At 43.0% G+C, this 21619-nt stretch overlaps 3 protein-coding genes across 6 annotated transcripts in view; 2 read left to right on the top strand and 1 right to left on the bottom strand.

Moving 5' to 3' along the window:
- The first annotated feature begins 380 nt into the window (after positions 1-380).
- Positions 381-5108, top strand: LOC116064345 (myozenin-2). Of its 4 annotated transcripts, none has more exons than XM_036007810.1 (6): positions 381-611; positions 958-1048; positions 2040-2203; positions 2362-2515; positions 3096-3279; positions 4047-5108. In XM_036007810.1, exons 2-6 carry the CDS (start codon positions 964-966, stop codon positions 4228-4230), a joined length of 771 nt encoding a protein of 256 aa, XP_035863703.1. In that variant the 5' UTR covers positions 381-611; positions 958-963; the 3' UTR covers positions 4231-5108. The 4 variants fall into 4 exon arrangements, with proteins under 4 accessions (XP_035863703.1, XP_031175359.1, XP_031175358.1 ...); XM_031319499.2 differs by having other exon boundaries at positions 382-611; positions 958-1063; XM_031319498.2 differs by having other exon boundaries at positions 418-611; positions 964-1063.
- Positions 4994-10364, bottom strand: rbm22 (RNA binding motif protein 22). Its single transcript, XM_031319468.2, has 11 exons — positions 10229-10364; positions 8859-8912; positions 8725-8754; positions 8468-8600; positions 8237-8337; positions 7702-7874; positions 7248-7448; positions 6914-7078; positions 6337-6425; positions 5999-6127; positions 4994-5725 (listed from the first exon to the last, which is right to left on the bottom strand). Exons 1-11 carry the CDS (start codon positions 10280-10282, stop codon positions 5571-5573), a joined length of 1284 nt encoding a protein of 427 aa, XP_031175328.1. The 5' UTR covers positions 10283-10364; the 3' UTR covers positions 4994-5570.
- Positions 10365-12603: 2239 nt separating this feature from the next.
- Positions 12604-21619, top strand: part of ndst1a (N-deacetylase/N-sulfotransferase (heparan glucosaminyl) 1a) — a 45965-nt gene continuing 36949 nt past the window's right edge. Inside the window, exon 1 of the mRNA XM_031319420.2 lies at positions 12604-12880. The gene's annotated coding sequence lies outside the window, so the exon portion shown is untranslated. The remainder of the gene's footprint in view (positions 12881-21619) is intronic.

The following is a 21619-nucleotide window of genomic DNA, read 5'->3' as shown; positions in this document are numbered from 1 at the left end:
CAGCTTCCGGGAAACACATGGGGGGGGGGGTGTTAGTCTAGATATATGTGGCAGAGTAGTTACTAAGTGCTTTACAGAAGAGAGAAATAGAAATAGTGTTTTTGTGGTCTATGTTTACAGTGAAGAGGCTGGATGCTTGGCCTCTGTGAGAGCTCAATGTCACTGTCTGGACAGCAGCTGTTATCACACACACACACACACACACACACACACACACTCACACACACACACACACACACACACACACACACACACACACACACACACACACACACACACACACACACACACTGAGGGGATCAGATTTTTATTATCAAAGAGGCTCAAGGTCAGGATGTAAATCTTTATACTTGCCCCTTCCCCTAATCGCCCTTTTATACCCCTCCCTTAACACTCCCTCCATCCATCCTCACTCTCTCATCGCTCTGCTAAAATAACCCAGTGAGGTAAGCACCCGAGGCATCCTGGGATGAGTTTTATACAGGCTGTTCCTTCTCTGCTGAGGAGAGTCAGAGTGGAGCGTGGAAGCACCCCAGCTCCAGTACAAGATAAACAATTCGACTATCCAGACCAGCTCCAACACCCGACATATAGGCAGGCAGGAGACACAGGTAAGGAGTGTGAAGTGTGGAAGCTACCAGGTCCTTAAATGAACTGTAAACTTATACAATTATATATTTCTATGATGCTGGAATGACAGCTTTAAAATGTAAAACATGCACTGCTGTTTTGCTGCAATTTGACACTTTTGATTTTTATTACTTAATTAATAAGTCACAGTAAAAACAGATTTGCAGTGGGAAATGATGAACAATGATAAAAGTAGTATAGAAGTAGTAGTAGTAGTAGTATAGAAGTATCATAAAACAAACTGCAATTTGGAAAAATCTTTATTAATAACAATAATAATAATAATAATAATAATAATAATAATTCACATGGAAACGTGTCCATCAGAGAGAGATGATGATGATGCAGTCAGGCCTGGATGACGTGACAAAGCAGAGGATGTTGCAGGCCAAGGCTCTGTGTAAGGAGGCCAGAGGAGTTAAGTGTGGATTGGGTAAGATGCATTGATTCGATTTAAGATTCCAGTCTATGTCAGTACATTTTCAGACAGAACTGACATTAGTCACACACTGTTAACATATCTTCAACAAATTGGTATGCTCTTGTGTGATTTTACACCCATATTTAAACTGTCAGAGTTTGTGATCACAAGCCTGTCAGATGTAATTGAGCCAAACACCAAAGTGTCAAAGCCCACAGCGTGGGGACACATGCGATGTGGTACAGTACACCAAAATCCCAGGAGTGCCAGTGTGTTGTTGAAATTCTCCAAACATTCCAGCAGGGACCATCCCAGTTGCACTGTGTGTTTTCTATCGCTTTCCGCCATCAAGTCCCCTAAACTCAGCAAAATGTGACTCCCACCACTAAATTTTACGCAGGTCGATTAAAGGCAGCTCCTCAGGGGTGACACATGCCCAGACTTCTGCTCACACTTCTCATGTGTGAGAAAGAGGGCCATCCGCTCTTACATGAGTCTTCATCCAAAGACCCTATTTATATGCCCAGTTACCCCATGCAACCCTGGACCACAACAAACATTACACACCCCTCGACATCATCTCGAGGAAATGTCAGACCCTCCACTGTGCCATGATATAAAACGAGAAGAGCTGTGCAGATACCAACTTAGTGATGCTGCACACGGTTTGGCTTTTTTATATCAGTGCCCCTCAGCTGTTTAACGTCGACAGAAACAAGATCAGAGCAGACATTATGATTTGCCAAAGGTCCTTATTAGTCTGAGTTACTTTCCTTTTCTTTCCAAATATCTGGAAGTAGCTGCTATCATGGCATGATGTATTTATACAGGGTTAGAGCCACCTCGTCACCCGATGCTTTGCCACACAGGATAAGAACCTGCGGCAAATGGATTTCTCTACTCTGATTCTGCTATTTCGAAAATGCATAAGAATATTAAATGTAATGACTTATTAAAGCACCTCCATTTGTCTGTCATATTGTGCCAGAGGGTCTGAACCTTGGGAAGAAGATAAGCGTTCCAAAGGACGTGATGATGGAGGAGCTCAACCTTCCATCTAATCGAGGCTCTCGCATGTTTCAGGAGAGACAGAAGAGGGTCGAGAGGTTCACACTGGAGAACACTGACAATGGTGCTTATAGCACCAACGATGTAAGGAACTGAGTGATGGCACATGAAACACATGCCTCCTATCCACTGACCTTGTTGCAACCTACACACCCAGAATGATGCACCTGATTCTTTTTCCTAATCCTTGTTGTAAATGTTGGTATGCGGCAAATACAATTCTAACTCTGTCCATTTCCCAGGTCTATTCAGAGGCCGTTCCTCCCCCACAGATCATCCCAGAGCCACAGGGAGGAAAAGAGAACCAGGCTTTCTCCATCCCTGGTAAGCATAGCCTGGTCATGAACCTTCAGAAGACTGTAGCAAAGAAGGGCAGTCCTGATGTCCTCGCTCCAGGTAAATCATAATACATGGTGAAGAAGAGCCGCAGACTGCTACAAGCTAGCTCATCGCAATGCCAAATGCATGGGCACTGTATCTCACTTTGACAGGGTTCACTTTTCATATGGAAATGTATTAAGCAAATAAGTGAGTTTTCTTATAATCAGTAACAGGAGAGTTGGCAGAAAGCAGTTATGTGACCGTCTTTGCTGAGTGCTGTTGTACATTTGTCAAGACAGAAAGTACTGCTTACAATCTGACTAACAGTGAGCTAAATTTGGTTTATTGTCAGGGATTCACACTGAGATCTAATTACTGTAGTTCCTATTGCTGACAGGAGTGGCATCAAATAGATGTATACTGTATAAATATTAGATCAGTTTGTGCTTTGCTGGGGCTTGCTTTTTTAAGTTATCTAACGGGTTTTCTAATTAGTTTCAAAATTCAAGGGTTGTCAATTTTTCTGAACAAGGGGGGCCTTATTTTGCCAACACTGAATTTAAAAGATGAAATTACTAAAAAATTAAAAGATACATTGAACGCTTTCACTTTAGTTGTAAGTCACTTTGACTTTTATTCGACTTCTTTCTGTCAGGATATTCTGGCCCTCTGAAGGAAATTCCTCATGAGAAGTTCAACACAACAATAATCCCCAAATCCTACAGCTCCCCATGGAGCCAAGCTCTGGGAGACAACACAGAGCTCCTGAATGCCCTCAATATCCAGCTGCCCCAGCTCCCACAAAGACTACAGCCTCCCAACTACAGGTGCTTCAACAGGTAAATCTGCCTTTCCACATCTGCTGCTGTTCACCCAAATTAATCATGTTAAATCCTATTCAGTTGGAAGCACAGGCGCTGAGACCCACCCATCTTCAAATAGACCCACAGATGACCTAACCACACTATCAATCACAATCATCCCTCGGCTCCACTCCATGTTTCCACAGTTTGAAAATGAATCTCTGGTTTGCACCTCCTTGGAGCGTGGCTGCGTGATGGCTATTTTGAACTCGGCTGGCTCTTGAAAGATGATCCACTGGGGTGCTACCAGCTTTAAATGCTCACAAGACAAATTACGCACGAAAGAGAATCACCTTTCTCATGGCACACAAGGAATTGCATCACACAAGCAAGGCAGTCCAAAGGTTAAGCTTAGGCAGATGGAGAATATATGAAAGACAAACTCAGACTTTACTCAATTAAGGCTGTCAATCCCTTAGTTTCTGCCAGCCAGTCTGGAACTGTAGCCCCTGTGGAGGGATCTGTTTACGCCTTTAAGATTATTATGAAATTGTGAAGCCTTAATTAAATCTGAACTCGAACGCACCCCGTTTAAGTCATCCTGAATCCAGGGTGGTTTTCTCCTGTTAACAGTACCAGTCAAAATCAGAGATATATCCAGACTGGGTATCATGTATCATTTAAAAGCCCCCGCCTTATGGGATGGAGCCTGAGCCATACGATACGTCGGGTCATGTTCTGCTAGGAAAATGAACACAATGCATTCAGCCTGCTTAGTAACAACTCTTCTCTTTGTCTCTCAGATCTGCTCTGCCATTCGGGGGAGCTATGGCCAGCAGGAGGGTGATCCCAGTGATTGGCTTTGAGGCAGTGGAATCGCAGAACCTGCCTGGTATCGCTCTGGAACGCATGTGTCGACGGCCCAACTTCAACAGAGCGCCCAGGGGATGGGGATGTGATTTCTGCCCTGAATCTAATGAACTATGAAAAGCCGTTGACCAGCTAAAGACTGAAGCACTGACCTACGCTTGCTGCTCTCTTCCTAAAAAGATGATCCCTCTGTTAATCAGCGGGCACTGCAGAAGAGAGGAAAAAAAAAACACTCACTGCATGTGATATAAAGTTATTTGCTACTGCTGAGTGGTTTGACCAGATGAGGTACTGCTGGAATCACTTCATTACCACAGTAGAGTCCCAGACAATGCTGCCACAGGGTGAACAGTTCTGTTATCCTTAGCCGTATCTGATCCCATCAATAGGGCTTTTCCCACTGCATTCTCTTAGGCCAGGGTGAACCTAAGCACAGGGATATATGATTCACACTGCACTTCTAATAGCCCTGGGTCAAGGGTCAGTTGAAACACAAAACTAATGTTAGCATTTTAGAATGATCATGCTGCTTGCAGTTAGTAAAGAAATTCCAACAACCCCATTTCACACCGCAACTTTTAGCCTGAAGTTTAGTAGTTTTGCGGTGGATAATCCCCCAAACTTGACCGACCGAGCCCTAGACTCAAGTTGGGGTTAGCCCACTTGGAAAGTGCCAGGATTGTGCCAGTGTGAAGACTCTTAGCCCAAGGCTAAGTGCAGTGTGAAAGGGGCTAATCAACACCTGACACCATTCTTTTCCCACTCGCAGCCCCTCCCTTTGTCTCCTACTATTGTGTAAGGGAATTAGTAGGAAATAACTCTGCCCTTAAAAATAGTTAGAATAGCAGTATTAATGAATAATATGCACTCTGATACGGTCAATGACAAAACTGGGTCATTTTAATGAGAAGTGAAAATAACATTCAAATAAAGCCTTACAATAAACAAAGTCATTATGATGTGGAATATTAAGATTGTGTCAAATAAAAAAAATTACTCAAAATTAACATGTTTAAAAATGCTCCTCATAACTCTACCCCATGTTGCACGATGTGACAAATTCAAGTTTAACTGACAGTATACATTTTTATATGTACAATGGCTCCAACCACAAGAGCCTGTAAAAACCATATGGCCCCGATCACATTGGCCAGTACTCTCATGTCTGAATTCTGCTGATGCCATTCTGGTACTTTATTTAACTGCAAGTAGCGACAAAGTCATCTTGTACTATCCTGGTTGTGGTCTCCCCAGACACAGACTGTGCTCCTTTAGTTCATTCACTGCAGGTGGCATAATAAATCAGATGTTTATCCTGTAAGACATAACTGGGTTTTCTCCCAGAAGTAGTCTGCAGCTTTCAGGCCCACTGACAGCATCTGAAGTAAATGCACCTGACCAGGTTTGACGTAAGGAAAAGAATGACACCTAATCGCAGTATGACTTCAATCTAGCAGCTAATCACCATGACGTGAGCCATGTGCGGCGTGGGCACCCATGCGCTGAGGATCCTGGGAGGGGTAGTGGATTTGACCAGGAGGTCTCATGCTCATCGGCGGGGGCATAGGGGGAGCCATGTGACCCATGGGGTGAAACATTGGAGGGCCGAAACCTGATTGGGCAGATGAAAAGAAAAAGAACACCATTAGGCCTCTACCCTTTCACATTGTGTTTAAATCATTTACACCATGCTACGTGATGAATACATTCTTCTCAGCAGCTTTACAAAAATGGATTGTGTGAACCTATAATCACAGATCAGGATTACCAAAGTTAACAGTAGTATACAGTTAATTGAATAATTGTTAAATAACTTTTATATTTGACATGTGTTACGATGTATGTGATATAAGCGGCATCTATCAGATCATGGTGATGGTTTTACCTGGAGGAGGCGGGTTGATGCCTGGAGGTGGGGGCAGAGCAATGTTCATGACTGCAGGAGAGGAGCTAGGGTCCAGGTTAAAGTAGTTTGCAGGTGCTTCTTCATCTAAAGCTGGTGGTGGAGGAAGAGCTATACAAAGAGATTAAAGAAACAAGATGACAAATACATTTCAGCCATTTTATTTTCCCTATCAACCCCAAAACAGTCTAGTAAGAGAAGGAATCAACAACTAATGATACAATGTAGACATTAGAGACTACTTTAAAATTACAGTCACATGACTATGTCACTATGCATACACACACACATTGCAACCATCCCTGTGTTTGCAGACTCACCTCCAGGCAGTCCAGGGACAGGATCAAGTCTGGTGCCCATCTCACTGATGCCATCTTTGATGCCCTCCTTCCCTCTTGCTGCCTGTGACCTACAAAGACAAACCATACAAGTTATATATATTTAATCACATCACTCACTTTGTTTAACACCACTGAATGGTGTGCAGCAGCAGTATTCTGTCCAGAATTGAAAAGTTCAAGTGACCCCGCCCTGCACAAACTCTTTGCCATGGTAAAGCTCTTACTGTGTCTGTTATTTTAAAAAAAGCACTGCAATCAGTAGTTTACTCTCAATTGTGACTAGGATCGTAACAATATTCCAGGCTGTTACTTTCACACCACCAAGCTGTCTGAACACCACCTGGCAAATTATCACTAGAAATCTTCACATCTCCTCCCGTGTGGCTCCGCTTAGTGGGGCTGTATGAAAGCTAAGAGATCAGATGGCATGAGGAGTCTTTTTTGGGGTTCATCCACTGAATGCATGACGGCATGAGTACAGATTGAGGGTCTGGGAGTAAGGTTGGTGATGGACACCCTAATGCTTAACTTTTACCTTCATGATATAGCGTCTTACCTTCCCCACTTGACAGTGAGCCTCCGTCCATTAATGATGAGTTTGTTGAAGGACTTCTCAGCAGCCATTTCAGCTGCCTGCCGAGTGGCAAACTGGATGAAGGCACACTGCTGCCTCTGGACTATGGTAATGGTGCGAATCTCACCAAACTGGTAAAAGTGACTCCTGCAATAAAAACAGATACACGTCCAATAGACCCAAACCACTGGAAGTTGGAAGGTTTAAAATTGTAACAACAGTCCTTTTATGACAATCAAACGACAGTCCACTATATTTGCAAAACTCTCAATGGCCACAGAAAGTTGTATAGTTGCTATGATATAGAAATCCTTACTTGAGATCTCCATCAGTGACAGTATCTCCCAAACCCCCTATGTACAGGGTGGTGATGGACTTGTCGTCTGGTGGGTCCAGTCGGGGCATAGTTGAGGCGCGTTTTAGCAGCTTGTCAGCCACTGGGTCATTGATGCCATAGTAACGGTCCTTAATGTTCTGGTCAGCCAGAGGGTCATCAGGATCTGTGGGCTTCTCATGCCTGTGTAAACCGGACAACCAGAATTAGAAAATGCGGACAGTGCAACAACAACAACTATAACAAATTACAGTCAAATCGAACCATAAGAACACACCAAGTTCTATTTTGCCTATGATAATAACTACTCAAAAAAGCAATGTAAAACCCATACATACAAATATATCAAAAAGGAGAAAAAAAAAATCAGCACACACTGTTGACCCCACAGCACCAAAGAACCACATCTGTAGCCCGTTTCATGAAGGTTACTCACCTGTAGGGACACTCCTCCCCTCTCTTACACTCTCCCTTCACCCAGAAGGAGCAGATGTGTGGCCGGTTCCTCTTGTAGTATGGAGTGGTCCGGGCAAGTTTCAGCAACATATCACTAGAGCTGGGAGCTTTACCTAGCTGCCCCACCGGCCGTGTTCCATCAGAATTGGCTATCTATGCATGAGGAATCAATGACAAAAAAATCTTAGAAAGAAACTAACTACCGTTTTGTACCCTATTTTAGTGAAATCTTAAAGGTGAACCAATCCTCTAAAGTGCTAATAATGGTTTGAATCCACACTTACTTCCAGTGTTGTTTTCTTTATTTTGAAACTAAAGACAAGCTAAACTTTGTCCAAACATTTCCTATTGTGTAGGCAAAATTTAAAATAAAATTGGAACTTGGGAGATACTTATTATTTAAGGAGTGGACACAGAAAAGTGCCAAGGATACCCCTTCGAGCTGGTTTTAGCTGTATGAAAATCACAATAAACAGAACACTTTTTTTTTTGTCTGCATCACAAAGCTATTATACCTCTCTCTCCATGTTCTGTGTGTAGTACTCTTTGTTCACATCTGACTTAGGAACCTCATCTTTAACCGACAGCCCAGTGTCTCTGACCTGGATAGGCAAACCTGTAAAACACAAGGTGTGATAAGAGGATCAAACTCCCATAGCTATGTATTTGCTTCATCAAGTCGCAATAAATAAACAAACAAGTAATGAACACAGGCTAAATTACAATTACAAGATGCAGAGACTCACCATACTCCAGGTCCAGCAGACATGTCTGACAAACATTCTTCATTTTACTGCAGGTCTGACAGACCTCTGTCTTCTTGAAACGCATTCGTGTCCCTGGACACCATCGGAACACAGTAAATGGTCGAGCACAAATCTGATGGGCAAAAAATGAAAATGTATATATAAATATTCTAACATGGAACATAGTGTTACAAGTTTAAGCTAAACTATGTTGAGTGCTGCATAACCAAGATTTAATATATTAATGCAAAACATACCTTGCATTCTTTCCCATACTTCTCCTTGGTCTGTAAAACAAAGCATTAACACATTTTAACCTGCACACCGATTGGTACCAACACTACAACAAAATTACCCCTAAATCATCATGATACACAGTAATGCTACTCACCATACGGATGTAAGGGTTTTCTCCTAAACATGTCTGACACAGAATTGGAAAATCCTGAAGGACAAAAAGGAAAACAGATGTTCATTTAGTAAAAACAAGCATGAAGCACCACATCAGTTATTCATCCAAAACAGTCCACTGATGCAACTTATATGAAGCAGTAACACTCTCTGTATCACTTTCTGCTGTGTGCACCTTGGCAATGTTACATTTATAAATACAGAGTAATTTGACTTACTCCTACTTTGCCATCTGTTGAAGGATGCTGTTTCAATCTAAGTGCTAGCTGCTGAAAATGACTTGCCTTAATCCATCCCACTGACAGTATCAGCGGAACACCTAATTATAAGCAGCTCTTGTGGCTCAAGCGTCAACAACAGTCTAGAGTTGCAAAGTTTATATTCTGGTGTCTTAAGAAAAACAACATTGGTCAAAGGCCCTGTTGTGTCATGGTTCAAGAGAGGAAACCGATTTGTTGCCTTATATAGTAGGGTTACGAACCTTTAAGAGGATCAAAAATACAGTTGCTTGATGCACAAATAGTACAATGAATGGTTAAGATTGGTAGATTTGACAACTTCAATTTAGCTCAAATACAAGGTTACATCAGTTCGTTTTCCACTACAAGGACCAGCAACTAGCATGGTTAACGTTCCAATAAAACATTAAGGATTGTGTAAATAACTCAGAGCTGTATAGAACACACAACACAGGTCTTCTGATGTTTTCCATGAGTCGTAATATAAAGTTGAGATTGACTTGTCAGGCAAGCCGATTTGGTCCTTTCCTGTGAGCGCATGCTAGGCTAACGTTCTAGCTCCGGCTTTACGAGTTTACATTAGCGAGGAAATAAAGCTCGCTAATCCAAAACAATATACAATGACACTGTTATGTGCCGGATTGTCTCGATTCTGCATAACCCGGTTATGAGTGGAAATGGAAGCGTTAACGTTACTTAACGCAACTTTGTTTTATTGTTAGCATGCCAGTGCTAGCCTCCATTAGCTCAGATAGCTAGCTAACTTTAACGCAAAACAAGCACTCGGTTACCGAATGCTTATTTTGAGCCAAATCTCTGATGTTATCGCACATCTTCTGTAGCTCTATTGAGTCCAGATTAAATGCTGTTGTTCTATGAATTCACTTAACATTGTAGCAAACATAGATAGGTTAACAGCAGCAGCCACGCTTCTACTAGCTAGCTAGCGTTAGCTAACGGCAGGCTAACTATCTAGCTAACAAGCAAACCGGTCAGATTTGTGACACGCTGGTCGATTTTGTGGACATGTTAGTTTCCTGATTTTAACTGTTAATGCCTGTGTTTTAATCATACTATCTACCCTGTAGACTATAGGGCCGACTAAACGTACCGCGTCTTCCCAGTTCTGTCTATTGTAGGTGTTGGATCCTAGGGATGTCGCCATTTTGCAGAGTGTGAGCCAAATGGGCCAAAAAAAAAACAACGACGACACAAGAGGTGTCAGACCACAATGCACCGCGCCAGAGAGCCACGTTTCACCTTAGGGTGTCGCCCTATTTCAATAAACTACCAGGCATATTTTAATTAGAAAAATAAGTAAATATAAGAAGCAAATATAAATATTGAGAAAGTATAAATACTGGCTTTGCACCACAAGTGACTCTGGCAGAGTTTTGGGTATAAAGGTGTATATTTGTCTTTGTATAACTGTATGGATTATCATTATTGCTGTAGTAAACCTAATCTCTCATAATTCAGAATACACATACAATAGTTTAAAGCTATTCACTTTATGCTACTTTACATTGTTACGCCGTTACATTTTAGAGGTAGCCTATACTTTTAACTCCATCACATTTAGCTGACAGTTATAGTTTCGAGTTATTTTGTGATCAGTATATATAAAATGTGGTGCAATGTTCTTTAATAAACAAGCCAACAGTAACAAAGTAGCCTAGGCCCATTCAAGTTTACAGCTCCACATTGACCAGCATTGTCAAAGTGTTGATATGTAATGCATTAGTAATGAAAACCAATAACACAATACAACTTATATAAATAACATGACACCCTGATAGCCTACCTTCACTTTTCACACTTGCTGATAACTAATACTTTAACTTTAAATAAGTCTAGATTTTGATGACTTTTAATTGTAACAGAATATTTTACATTCTTATAGTAGCCTACTACTTTTAATTAAGTAGTTGTTTTTTTTACCACTGCATGTGTGTGTGTGTGTGTGTGTGTGTGTGTGTGTGTGTGTGTGTGTGTGTGTGTGTGTGTCATGGATGTGAGTGAGTAAGAGAGAGAGAGAGAGAGAGAGAGAGAGAGAGATGGGCTGACTGGCTGGTGTCTGAGAGCTTGTACTGTAAGCCAATTGTGTAGTCCACTTACAGTTTATCTATCCACCTGTTCAAATTCAGGTCAGGGTGTCTTTGCTGTGTGAAACTCCAATTAGCAGGGCAGAGGATGTTTAAGATTACGGATGGGCATTAAGCCCCTAATGTTTATTTAAAGGCAGGGTGAAGTTGTGGAGGAGTCAAAGGACTAGGATTAGACATATAGGCCTGAAGAGCTGGCAACTCTTTCCTAGAGCAGCTACCATTCAAGTGGTCAGAAAAGAAAGGCTGCTGTATTTTATTTCCAAATGAAAAACGTTTCTATATTCTTCTATTATTTGTGATGTTAGATTCAGTGATTTCACATTATAATCAGTTGCAACACTGATTATTGATCAACAATTGCTCCTGTGTGATCATATTTCCATGAGAAAGGGTTAAAATGAAATCTTTTATAGCCTTGTATCTGGATGCACATTAGGCCTATGTCTTGCCCTGTGTGTCTTGCCATGGTGGGACACTGAGGTAAACCTTCTGGGCATCTCCTCTGTCATGTGATGTCGATGAGACAGCCAAAGCTGTTTTGAAGAACGGCTTTGTCTTGGATTTAGCCACTCCGTAATCAAAATCACCGACCTCACAAGTCACAAGGTCAGTGAACATGTAGGTGTACTATTACCTCACAGCTGCTCCATGACTCAGAGCTCAAGCTATTATATTCTTAGAGTTGTATTGATGGTTATGTTGATGTCTATATGTCCCTATGTACACTGACAGATTAATGCATAATTGAGGCCTATGTGTTCATTTAAATTCATTTTTGGCCTATTTTTCACACTCATTTATCTGTTGTGCTGAAATTGGTAAAAGCCAGCTATCATTTTTGTTATTCAAGATTGATGATGTTTGTTGTCCAATAATCATACATCTACTAATGCTGAAGCAATAATCTGTGCCATATTTGGAGATATTCCCTTCAAAAGATAATGAAAATATCAATATAAATGTAGGGTAGTTCCTTAGGATGTCATAGCAGTAGGCTATATCCTATTATAAGGTCACTATGACTGAGAGCACCAATGACATTTCATTTGTAGTAGCATTATTGGAATACTGAAGTGAATTTTTTTTATTAAAGTCCATTTCCCTTTGCAACACCGATTATATAAATTTTATTTTTTGTATAGGCGCTTGTTGTGTAATCTGCATGGTGTGGTGACTAATCAAAATCATCATGACTATCCCTGAGCTCCTGGTCCTATACTGTAGGTATAAAAACTTTCAGAGTAATCCCAGTATAACTGCACAATTAAGCCAGACAGTCCATCAAGGCCACTATAATCTCACTACTGAAGAGCACGAATACAGATAAACCTGTGCACGAACATGATAGCACAGTGATCTCTTTGAGGAGTTGTGTAGTATGCATGTATGCGCATATTAGAGACAAAAATGTGCCGTGCTGGCGCCTCCTGTCGACAGTTATGGGCTACTGCCAGTGCACTGAGCTGCAGAAAGAGAGGGGCATTCTCAGATTTCCCGATTTCTCCCAGCCGAGCCGAGTCCGCTTTGCCGCTTCCACATCACGGCCGACAGCAAAACCGAGACGACGTTGACGACGACATGCGTCCAGTGTGCTTCAATCCCGTAACTATCCCAACCGGACTGTGTTGCTCCATATCCACCTAGACTCAAACAAGGTGAGTACATCGACACAACGCGAGTCTCGTCGCGGTGTTTTCGCACATGTTTGGTACACGACCGAGAGCCCCGCCGCTCCGTCTCCCAGGCCAGGCTAGTGAACATTGTCTGGCGCAGACAGAGAATGAGGCCAATTTCTCGGCCTGACTCTCTCCTGGCTGGAAACATAAGCCCCGGTGATATAGTGGAGGCTCGGTGCAGCTTGCAGCTCGTTCGTATGGCAGCAGAGAAAGGCTAACGTTATTTTTTTAAGCGGGTCAGGTCGAAGTTTGTGCTCAGGATAGAGCTGTGTCCGGCTGCTCTGGTCTGTGATTTAATATCGGAATTCCTTTATCCAGCCGGATACCGTAATGCAGCCCCGGCACCAGCGACAAGCGAGGAACTTGTTTTTGTAACTTTGTATCAGCTGCGATGTATAGAGTATATCAAATGCTTGCCTCAAGTTAGCTTTAACAGTTTAACACTGTAGCAATGTAACCACAAACGTAACAGTCTAATGTCTCTCTTGCAATGGAAAGGCCAAAGGATTTTGTGTGCAAATGATGATTAAAGGTCTATACGACTTGTCTGCCACCTAATCGAATAGTACTGCACATGACAGAGGTGGATACAAGATCACCATGGGAATGCAGCGACCGCTTTAACATTATTTAATTTGTCCAAATGATTTCAGGGAACTTAGGTCAATTATCAGCAGCGATGACAGCTCTGTGTTATGACAGATGATGCATCAGACTATTATGCAGCTACCTGTAGGAATCATCTGCAAGCTGATTATTACAAACATTGCTCCTCAGATTTTAAAACTATTTTGTCCTAACCATAAAGTCTTTGTGACATAATGCTGACTATGCCATATCATTCTCCAGTTTTAGTTTACCAAAAAGCAAGGCAGTTTGGGATGCACTGTCAACAATGATACACCCAGTTTTAAGTGTTTTAATATGTTTATATGTGGCATAGTGGCTGCTGCACAGTGCACCAATGATGCAGTGTCCTTTCTTAAGTAGCCTAAGATCTGTATTTACTGCATGAGGCTGCTTTGTTACTCTTTGTTGTTTATCTTCACCGAGATAGCTGCGTCTATTAAATACTATAAACACTTGACTTTGCTCTGTGGCAAAAAGGGGCAGTCCAGACCTGCCTGAAATCTGTTGCCTTTGGGTGTGTGCGCGTGCAAGCGTGCACCTAATGTGAGTAAGAGATTACTAAAGGAGAATGACTCACGCTCAGAATGTATTTGGCAAAGTCATAAGGACTTTTCCTGCATTTCGCCTCAGCTGCAGAAGACATCCTTGTAAGTGAAAAATGCTGTCCTTCTGGTTTTATGTGTATCATGAGATTTATTTGACCAATGCTTCAGTTTTCTTATTCCCAAGCCATGTGTTGTTTATCACATGTTCCACTCATCATTTGGAGAAAAAAAAAAAATGTAGAGCTTATTCCATTTGCAGATTAGATTAAAAAAAAAAGTGTGGTTGCTGTCATTTGTTTGTCACATTTGCGGAGAGCTGAATCTTAAATTGCGTTCTATTTATCTGTGCCAACTGTTTGTCTGGTTGTTCTAACCCTCCATCTGACTGCTTCCACTGGCTGCCAAACATGCTGTGATCTAGCGCTTTCAGTTGATGAAGGCTGCCACTGCTGCCGCAGCCATTTGATCATATATCAGCATCTCTTCACTTAGATATGCCTGTGAAATGCTGCGACTGGGTTACAATGCCTACACATGGAGGTTGATAAAATACTGTGGGCATGACAGTATATGACAGATCGCGTCACCAAGCGATGTTTGGCCATTTATCAGAATGAGACATGATGATCACAGACAATTCGTCATTTTAGATTTTAGGCTTGAATGGGGAAGAGTAAGAAGCATGCTGCAACTCATCTCCACACGAAGGAGAATGTACATTTAATTGTAGTGCATTAACTATACCATCACATTTAATGCTACACAAGGTAACTGTTGGGAACTTCAGTGCCCAACAACATGCCAACTCTTGTATTTTTCCATGTCAGTGCCCCTTGTATCCACACTCAGTGTGTGGGGGGCAGACCTCTCTTTAGAGTGGGGCTGAAGCCAGGCATCTTTCCAGAACTCAAGCCCCCCCCAACCCTCTGTGCTGGGTATAAGCGCTGCTTTGTGCCACAGTACTGCTCCCTATGGTTCTTATTCATATACTACTACAACACCACTGGCTCCACTAGATAATGGAATTTACAATTGAAGTGTACCCAAAATAGCCTGCTGTTTGAGAGACAAACTCCGATGTTTCCTCATTAAGTCAAGCTTTTGGATTAATACACCAGAATGCAAGAGGCAGTTTGTACCATTGTAGCCCGTAAGGTAGTTTGTATTGAAGTGCCTTTTTCTGCCTGGAATGTGTCTGCGGCATTTGTTGGCTTAGGCTATGCTATCGTGAGGGGTATTGGAGAGCAGGAGCAGAGTAAATACATTTCAAACAGCACAGCACAACTGAGAATTAGCAAATGATCCGATCGCATCTGTAATCCTCGGGAAAACCTGGAGAGTTGTTTTTGAATAGTGCTAGCCTCCATCAGATAGTTGGCAGGCACTGGGGGTGTCCACATGTGTGACTAGCTAGGCTAGCGGCGCGGCTGAATGCTACAGTATGCAGGCAGATCAGATTACTGAACGATTAGCCATGGCCTCCTATCCCCCGGCCCAGGGAAATGATTTTCCACTGTCATAATTCCCTAGACTGAATTACGCAGGCCAGTGACTCAGATACTCAATACTACAGGCCTGAGTACTGCTCTGCATAACTGTTGCTCTCTGGAGAGAGGAGATAGGTTGAGAGTGGTTGTACCATTCTTGCACTAGAGGACAAAATAGTTTACTAATTTGTATTTCTAGTTGAGCTCTGGTGTTTGTGCTCAAGCATGGAAGGTAGTGTGACCCAGCATTAAATGTAGCAAAGAGTTTATGTCCATTGTGATGTTTTACCCTTTGGTTGGGACACAAAGGAGGCAGGAGACAGCTGGAAAACACAAACACTTCCAAATGTCCCAACATGTCCCTCACATGTCCTTCTATTGTGAGACGTACGTCAAATATGTGAGCACATGTCAGATGGGCAATGAGGCGGTGTAAATCAAGCAGGCCTCTAGTGGAATTTTGCTGAATGGAAAGATAGACGAAGAGAGAGGGAGAGGAAAAGTGGGAGAGGCTAGCCGGTGGAGGTAGGACCATGTTTCCAAGGTGCCTACCCCCTGAGGCAGGAATCTGATACATTCCAGAGGCTCCTGTATCCAGACGAATAATGGTGACTAGGGTGTAGCGTTTCATCAGATGACACATGATGGGAGTGTGCTGGGAAAGTAAGAGCTATGTCTTAGGCTCAGAAGTAGCCAGCTCTGGTTGCTTGAGGAATCGGGAAATATGCCAGTAGAACAGGACAGGTTATGTGAGATATGGATTTATTTGCAGCCGAAGACCGCATGGTTTTTATAGCTCTTCTAGTTATCACACCCCCGCCCACTCACCACTGTTTAGATATAGACATTTACATAATTTTCGGCATTTAGTTGACACTCCGTTGTAATAGCCCCATAGTGGCAGTTAAACTGGAACTTAAATGACTTCTGACAAAATAACCAAAAAGTCATTATATCCTGCTTGGCTACTCTCTAGACAAGTTGTGGCATGAAGCTGTCTGACATTAACATGACATGTGACATCTACATGTAAGACAAATTCACCGGGGTCTAGATCAATGCCTGTGATGAAACCGTATCAGGAACCCAATCTAATTTTCAGTTTTCAACCCCAGAAATTTGTTCTCACTTGCTCCTAAGCAAATATACCCTGTTTTATTTAGTGGTCAAAAAACAAGCTGTCGGGTGTTAATGGACTTCACCTCAGCCATTCCGACGGACCCTCGGGGTACAGCGCGTTCAAGGGAGCTCTCAGCACTGGCCTATTAATGAAACCATTTTCAGAGATGGAGAGATGCAGTAATGAGAATGCACCACTTCACTGCGGGATATTCTAACCCCGTCCTCATCATAAGTGCTATCAGTCTCGGATATGATTGGATTATGTTTTTTGTCCTTTGGTCCATTTAGCCATTTGGAAGGCTTGTTTTCAGATGTGTTTATGTTGCTTTAGTGTTGCATTGAGACATACAGTTTATAATGAGGAACTTTGAGCATGTTGTATTGGGGTCACGGTTTTGTACTATTACTAGGAGAGCAGGAAATCTGTGATGACTGTTCTGTGTAAATGTTACTGTCACATTGACATTAGCCTTACATCATTGAACCTATGGCTTGGTCCTAAAAGCTTTCTGATGTGAGCATGGAGGGCAGGCAGGTGGAGGGGATGGGGGGGGGGGTCTGTATGTTTACCCAGTTGTCTGGTGGCCTCGACCGGGTCTGGCTGCACCACAGATGTCACACACATACTCTCACCTACTCTAGAACTGACGTGTGTGTACCCCAACGCTCACACACCTCAAGTTTTTTACCATGCATATAATATATAAGTGGAAAACGTAAACCGTTTACAGTGTTTCCATTTAGAAACGCACTGTTTTAAATAAGGTTTCTTTGTGTAATATTTAAACTAGGACTGTCAGCGTTAACGCGTTAATCGCAATGCGATTAATTTTTTTTAATCGCATGCCGGCATTTATTAATTTATTTTACATTTCACTCGGCTTTGCGTCGTGCCTAACAGGCTACTATTTTGACCCTTTGCCGCACCGTTACTTATCATCAAGCTGCCACTTCCTCGTAACACATCCTCCTACTGCAGGCTGCAGGCATGATGGAGAAAGACAGCAGCAATGAAATCCTGAATGGCGCTTTTTATTTTCCAAAACTCCCGGATGGCTCGTAGACAAGTCGAAAGCCATATGCACATTGTGTAAAGCCGAATTAAAATATCACCGAAGCACGTCAAGCTTGAGCTACCACCTACGGAGCTAAGCATAGTAGTACAGTTAACGTGATGCTACCCGCTAGCATGCTACCCACTCAGGCAAAGCACTATTTTGGACGGTGCTACTTGCCGACCTGTGGATGAAACCAAATCCCAAAAAATTACTACAGCTCTTGCGAAACAGGTGGCAACTAACTGCAGACCTGTCAGCATCGTAGAGGACTCGGGTCTTAAAGACGTACTACAGTTGGCATGTTCTGACCCGTCTCTCTGCCGTCGAAGGGGACAGTAGTTTCACCATACACAGCCTGTATGACACGGAGAAAGCAGCCACACTGGAACTGCTGCAAGGTGCTGCAAACGCTGTCTCATTAACCAGTGATCACTGGACGTCAGTGAGTAATCAACATTATTAAGGAGTTACTAAACACTATATTGACTCTAGTAAGGAGAGGGATTTTTAGTTTTTTAGTTAGGTACTTGGAGGAATTGTGCAATAATGACAGATTCACACATTTTTCTTTTGTTTACAATAATTACAAATCTTAAAATCAAGTTCATAAAGTAACTTTCTTTGCATTCATTTGATTCCCAATCAAGATACACTGGTAAGAATTGCTTTCGATTGTTAATACGTACTTAAAAACTGTTCTGAAATGCAAAATAATAGAATTTTAATCATGTGATAAAACAAAAAATTAATTGTTTGACAGCCCTAATTTAAACTGACAAAAACAATGCTAAACTTTCAGTCATTTTATTGTACAATGTGAATGCTACCTTGCTTGAAAAACACTTTGCTAATATGCACATAATTAAAACAAAATTACTTGTTTATATTATCAGTATCAACACTGATCACATATACACTCAGTTGACAGTTTATTAGGTACACCTAGCTGAAATGAATGCAGTCCCACAATAACACCTTAAGACAAAACATTTGGGACAAAAGCTGAATGTTGTAACGTCACGAAGATAGGAGTCATTGCAGAGCTGATGTTTTAGTTAGGTGTACCTATTAACTGACAATTAAGTGTTTAGTCGGTGTCCTTATCTTCTTGTGTAGCTGCCTTTGTGCTGTTTGACTGTTTCTTCCTGAAACTTAAACAAGACCACAGCTGTGACCCGATGCTGACAGGAAGACCGTGCTCGGTGATTACCAACTGGAGTTTGTGTTTACCTTTCTGTCGGGATAAGCAGTGATATTGTAAGAAAGTGAGGAGTAAATACCTACGCCAGGTCATGTAGAGGTTTCAGTTTCCCTTTGTTTGCCTAGGGTGATAGAGACTGTTGTTAGCCTGGAAAACGGCACAACATAAAAACGGGCACGTCTGTGACACGGCCTTGAGATCAGACCAGGATGGAGCATCATGGCCTCTCACCAGGACAGCAGGACTGACTAAACTTTAGCAGGGCATCTGGTGCCCAGTGCCCTTGTTCTCTTCTCTTTTCCCTCTCTCCCCTGTCTCTTAGCCTCAAAGCAGACCACGCCACCACACCACAGCAAGTCATCTGGTGTCCAGTCGGCTCCCATCTGCGAGTGCATTTGGCTTCACTGCAAACAAAGCATTGTGGCCTGCGAGCGGCCTCCACTACATCTAAACAGCTCAGCCCTGCTATCTAGCGTTATCTGTGGATGGAAACTATGAGTGCATTCCCAAGGTTATGGGTCATCTCCATTTCAATTCATTAAATTGCATCGAGGCGTTGAGAATCCACCGTAACAAACTGACCACAGCTGATGGCATACCTCTTTTCCATTTTGAAGTGCTGAGGTGGAAAGAATTGTAATGGTCCCGACCCGAGGTTTAGCTGCTGGCAGCTCCAAGTGTACCCCTCCACTGATCCATGGCGGTGGCATGTCTGCCCAGCCTGCTGTCTCTCATCCATCCTGGTGTGTGTGTGTGTGTGTGTGTGTGTGTGTGTGTGTGTGTGTGTGTGTGCGCGCAGGACAGGTGTTGGCAACCCCGAGGTCAGTTCAGATGCAGCTGGGGCACCTAGACAGGAGGACGACTGGAGACTGCAAATGACAGCAGGATGAATGGGCTTTGTTTTACAAGGTTTTGGCCAGTTTTTTTCAGACGGTGCAGCTTCGAACGGGGTCAGTTGTGATGGTCAGGTGGTGTAACGGCTGGCTGCTCTCAGCGGGACGTGCTACAGTCGCAAGCATTTGGTCCTTACAGAGAAGCTCGGAGGCTGTTTGGCTAAAGAAGCTAAACTAAAGGAACCATAGTGGGGTGTGCAAGCCTGCAAACACAAACACCACCCTACCCCCTCTGTGAAGTGTTAAGTGGCCGGATATGTTTGGTGAATGGGACACAGGTGTCTGGGCCGGGCTGTGTGTGCCTGACCAGAGGTCTGTGTTTGTTTTCTCTCCGTATTGGCCCCCCAACTCTCTGCTGTAACTCGACCAAAGCTCATTGGCTCTCAATGGGCCGGAGTGAAGGCCCCCCCCTCCTTTCTTTTTTTCTTTCTTTTTTTTCTTCTACTGTGGGACTGAGCAGCGGATGAACTTGAGTCAAGAATCTGATAATGAAATTCAAGACATCCCACATCACAATGTTGAGGCTACACATTGTGCGAACCTGGTGCTTTTTAGATTCCTCTTTTTTCCTTTATTCTTCCCTTCATCCCTCTGTTGCCTCTGATCTACCCCAGCAAAGCAGGCGTTTGAAGTTGTCAAGACTCTGGCTTTACTGTTGAGTCCTCAAAGTGCTTATGTGACAGGTAGAGAAGAGCCGGAGGGGAGTAATGGGACTCCCACACAGTCCACAGTCTCCATCCTCCACGCCCTTGTCTCCCACTTGCCTCCCTCACACAGGCGTAGTCTCTGTGGTGATGTCACTGCACTGAGCTCCCCTTTGTTGAGTAACAGCCTAAAGGTGCGCTATGGGTTATGAAGAAGACACAAACACCGCCACCACAGTCCCATACTGTGCCTCACCGGGGAGCGCAGCAGGGTGAGGTAATGAGTTGTTAACCCCTCAGCCACCTCCATGTTTGGACGCTGCACCGTCAGCAGTGGCCGCTATCACCCCCCCTGATCTGATTGTTTGAGTAAACCTGTGGCCTCTCCAGATGGCCAGGCCTCTGAGCTGGTTTATGATAACCATACAGTTAATATCTGGCCCACATAACGCTCTCCCAGCATCCTGCCCCCCCGCACACACTCTGCTTCCCACAAACTCTGCTCTCATTTCTCGCTGCCACCCTCTGTGCTATTGTCTCTTATGGCTTCTCCTGAGTGCCCTGTTTTATTTCTTTATTTCACTCATCTTTTTAAATTCCAGAATCCATTTATTTTGTCCCCAGGCACAAAGGGTGATAGCTTGAGACGGTACAGCAAATTAAATTTGGTCTCCCTCTTTTGCTCCCCTTGGACGTGCGCATGATGGAACTGTAGAAGGAGAACAGGAGCAAAGAAATCTGGAGGAAAAAGCCCATTTCCCATGCATTACTGTCTCTTTCCTCGGGGTCTATAGTGGAGTCACACCAACACCTCTATCGCTTTTTTTCTCTCTTTAATTTTCTTTCTTTTTTGCTCTATCCCCGTCTCGCTCTTGCTGCTGCTGTTTCTTCTCACGCAGTCTAACCTGAAGGTCTCTCTGCTCTTGCTACCACTGCTAACTCAATCTGACCCAGTTGATTAGTTTGGGTCTAGTGACTCATTAATCGAGGTTATCTAACTGTTCCTATAATGATTCCGCTGTGACTCGTCTGTCAAAGAGAGTCTCTGCGTTCGTAACCAACCGATCAAGCCTCATGCTTTTTGCTATACACATTTGTACTCTATCATAACCCATCTTGCAAAAAAAGCATTGACCCT

The sequence above is a fragment of the Sander lucioperca genome, chromosome 1, assembly GCF_008315115.2.
Source record: "Sander lucioperca isolate FBNREF2018 chromosome 1, SLUC_FBN_1.2, whole genome shotgun sequence".
Lineage (NCBI taxonomy): Eukaryota > Metazoa > Chordata > Actinopteri > Perciformes > Percidae > Sander > Sander lucioperca.
The sequence above is the reverse complement of the archived record's forward strand: the minus strand, read 5'-3'. Positions and strand labels throughout refer to the sequence as shown.

Bases quoted from the DNA above. Each gene is read 5' to 3' on its own strand.
- LOC116064345 (XM_031319499.2), top strand. From the start codon at position 964: ATGATGATGATGCAGTCAGGCCTGGATGACGTGACAAAGCAGAGGATG. The intron at 1,064-2,039 runs GTAAGATGCATT...ATATTGTGCCAG, and splicing joins AGGAGTTAAGTGTGGATTGG to AGGGTCTGAACCTTGGGAAG. The intron at 2,516-3,095 runs GTAAATCATAAT...TCTTTCTGTCAG, and splicing joins TCCTGATGTCCTCGCTCCAG to GATATTCTGGCCCTCTGAAG.
- rbm22 (XM_031319468.2), bottom strand. From the start codon at position 10,282: ATGGCGACATCCCTAGGATCCAACACCTACAATAGACAGAACTGGGAA. The intron at 8,601-8,724 runs GTATGTTTTGCA...TTTGCCCATCAG, and splicing joins AGTATGGGAAAGAATGCAAG to ATTTGTGCTCGACCATTTAC. The intron at 7,449-7,701 runs GTGAGTAACCTT...CGGTTTACACAG, and splicing joins GGGGAGGAGTGTCCCTACAG to GCATGAGAAGCCCACAGATC.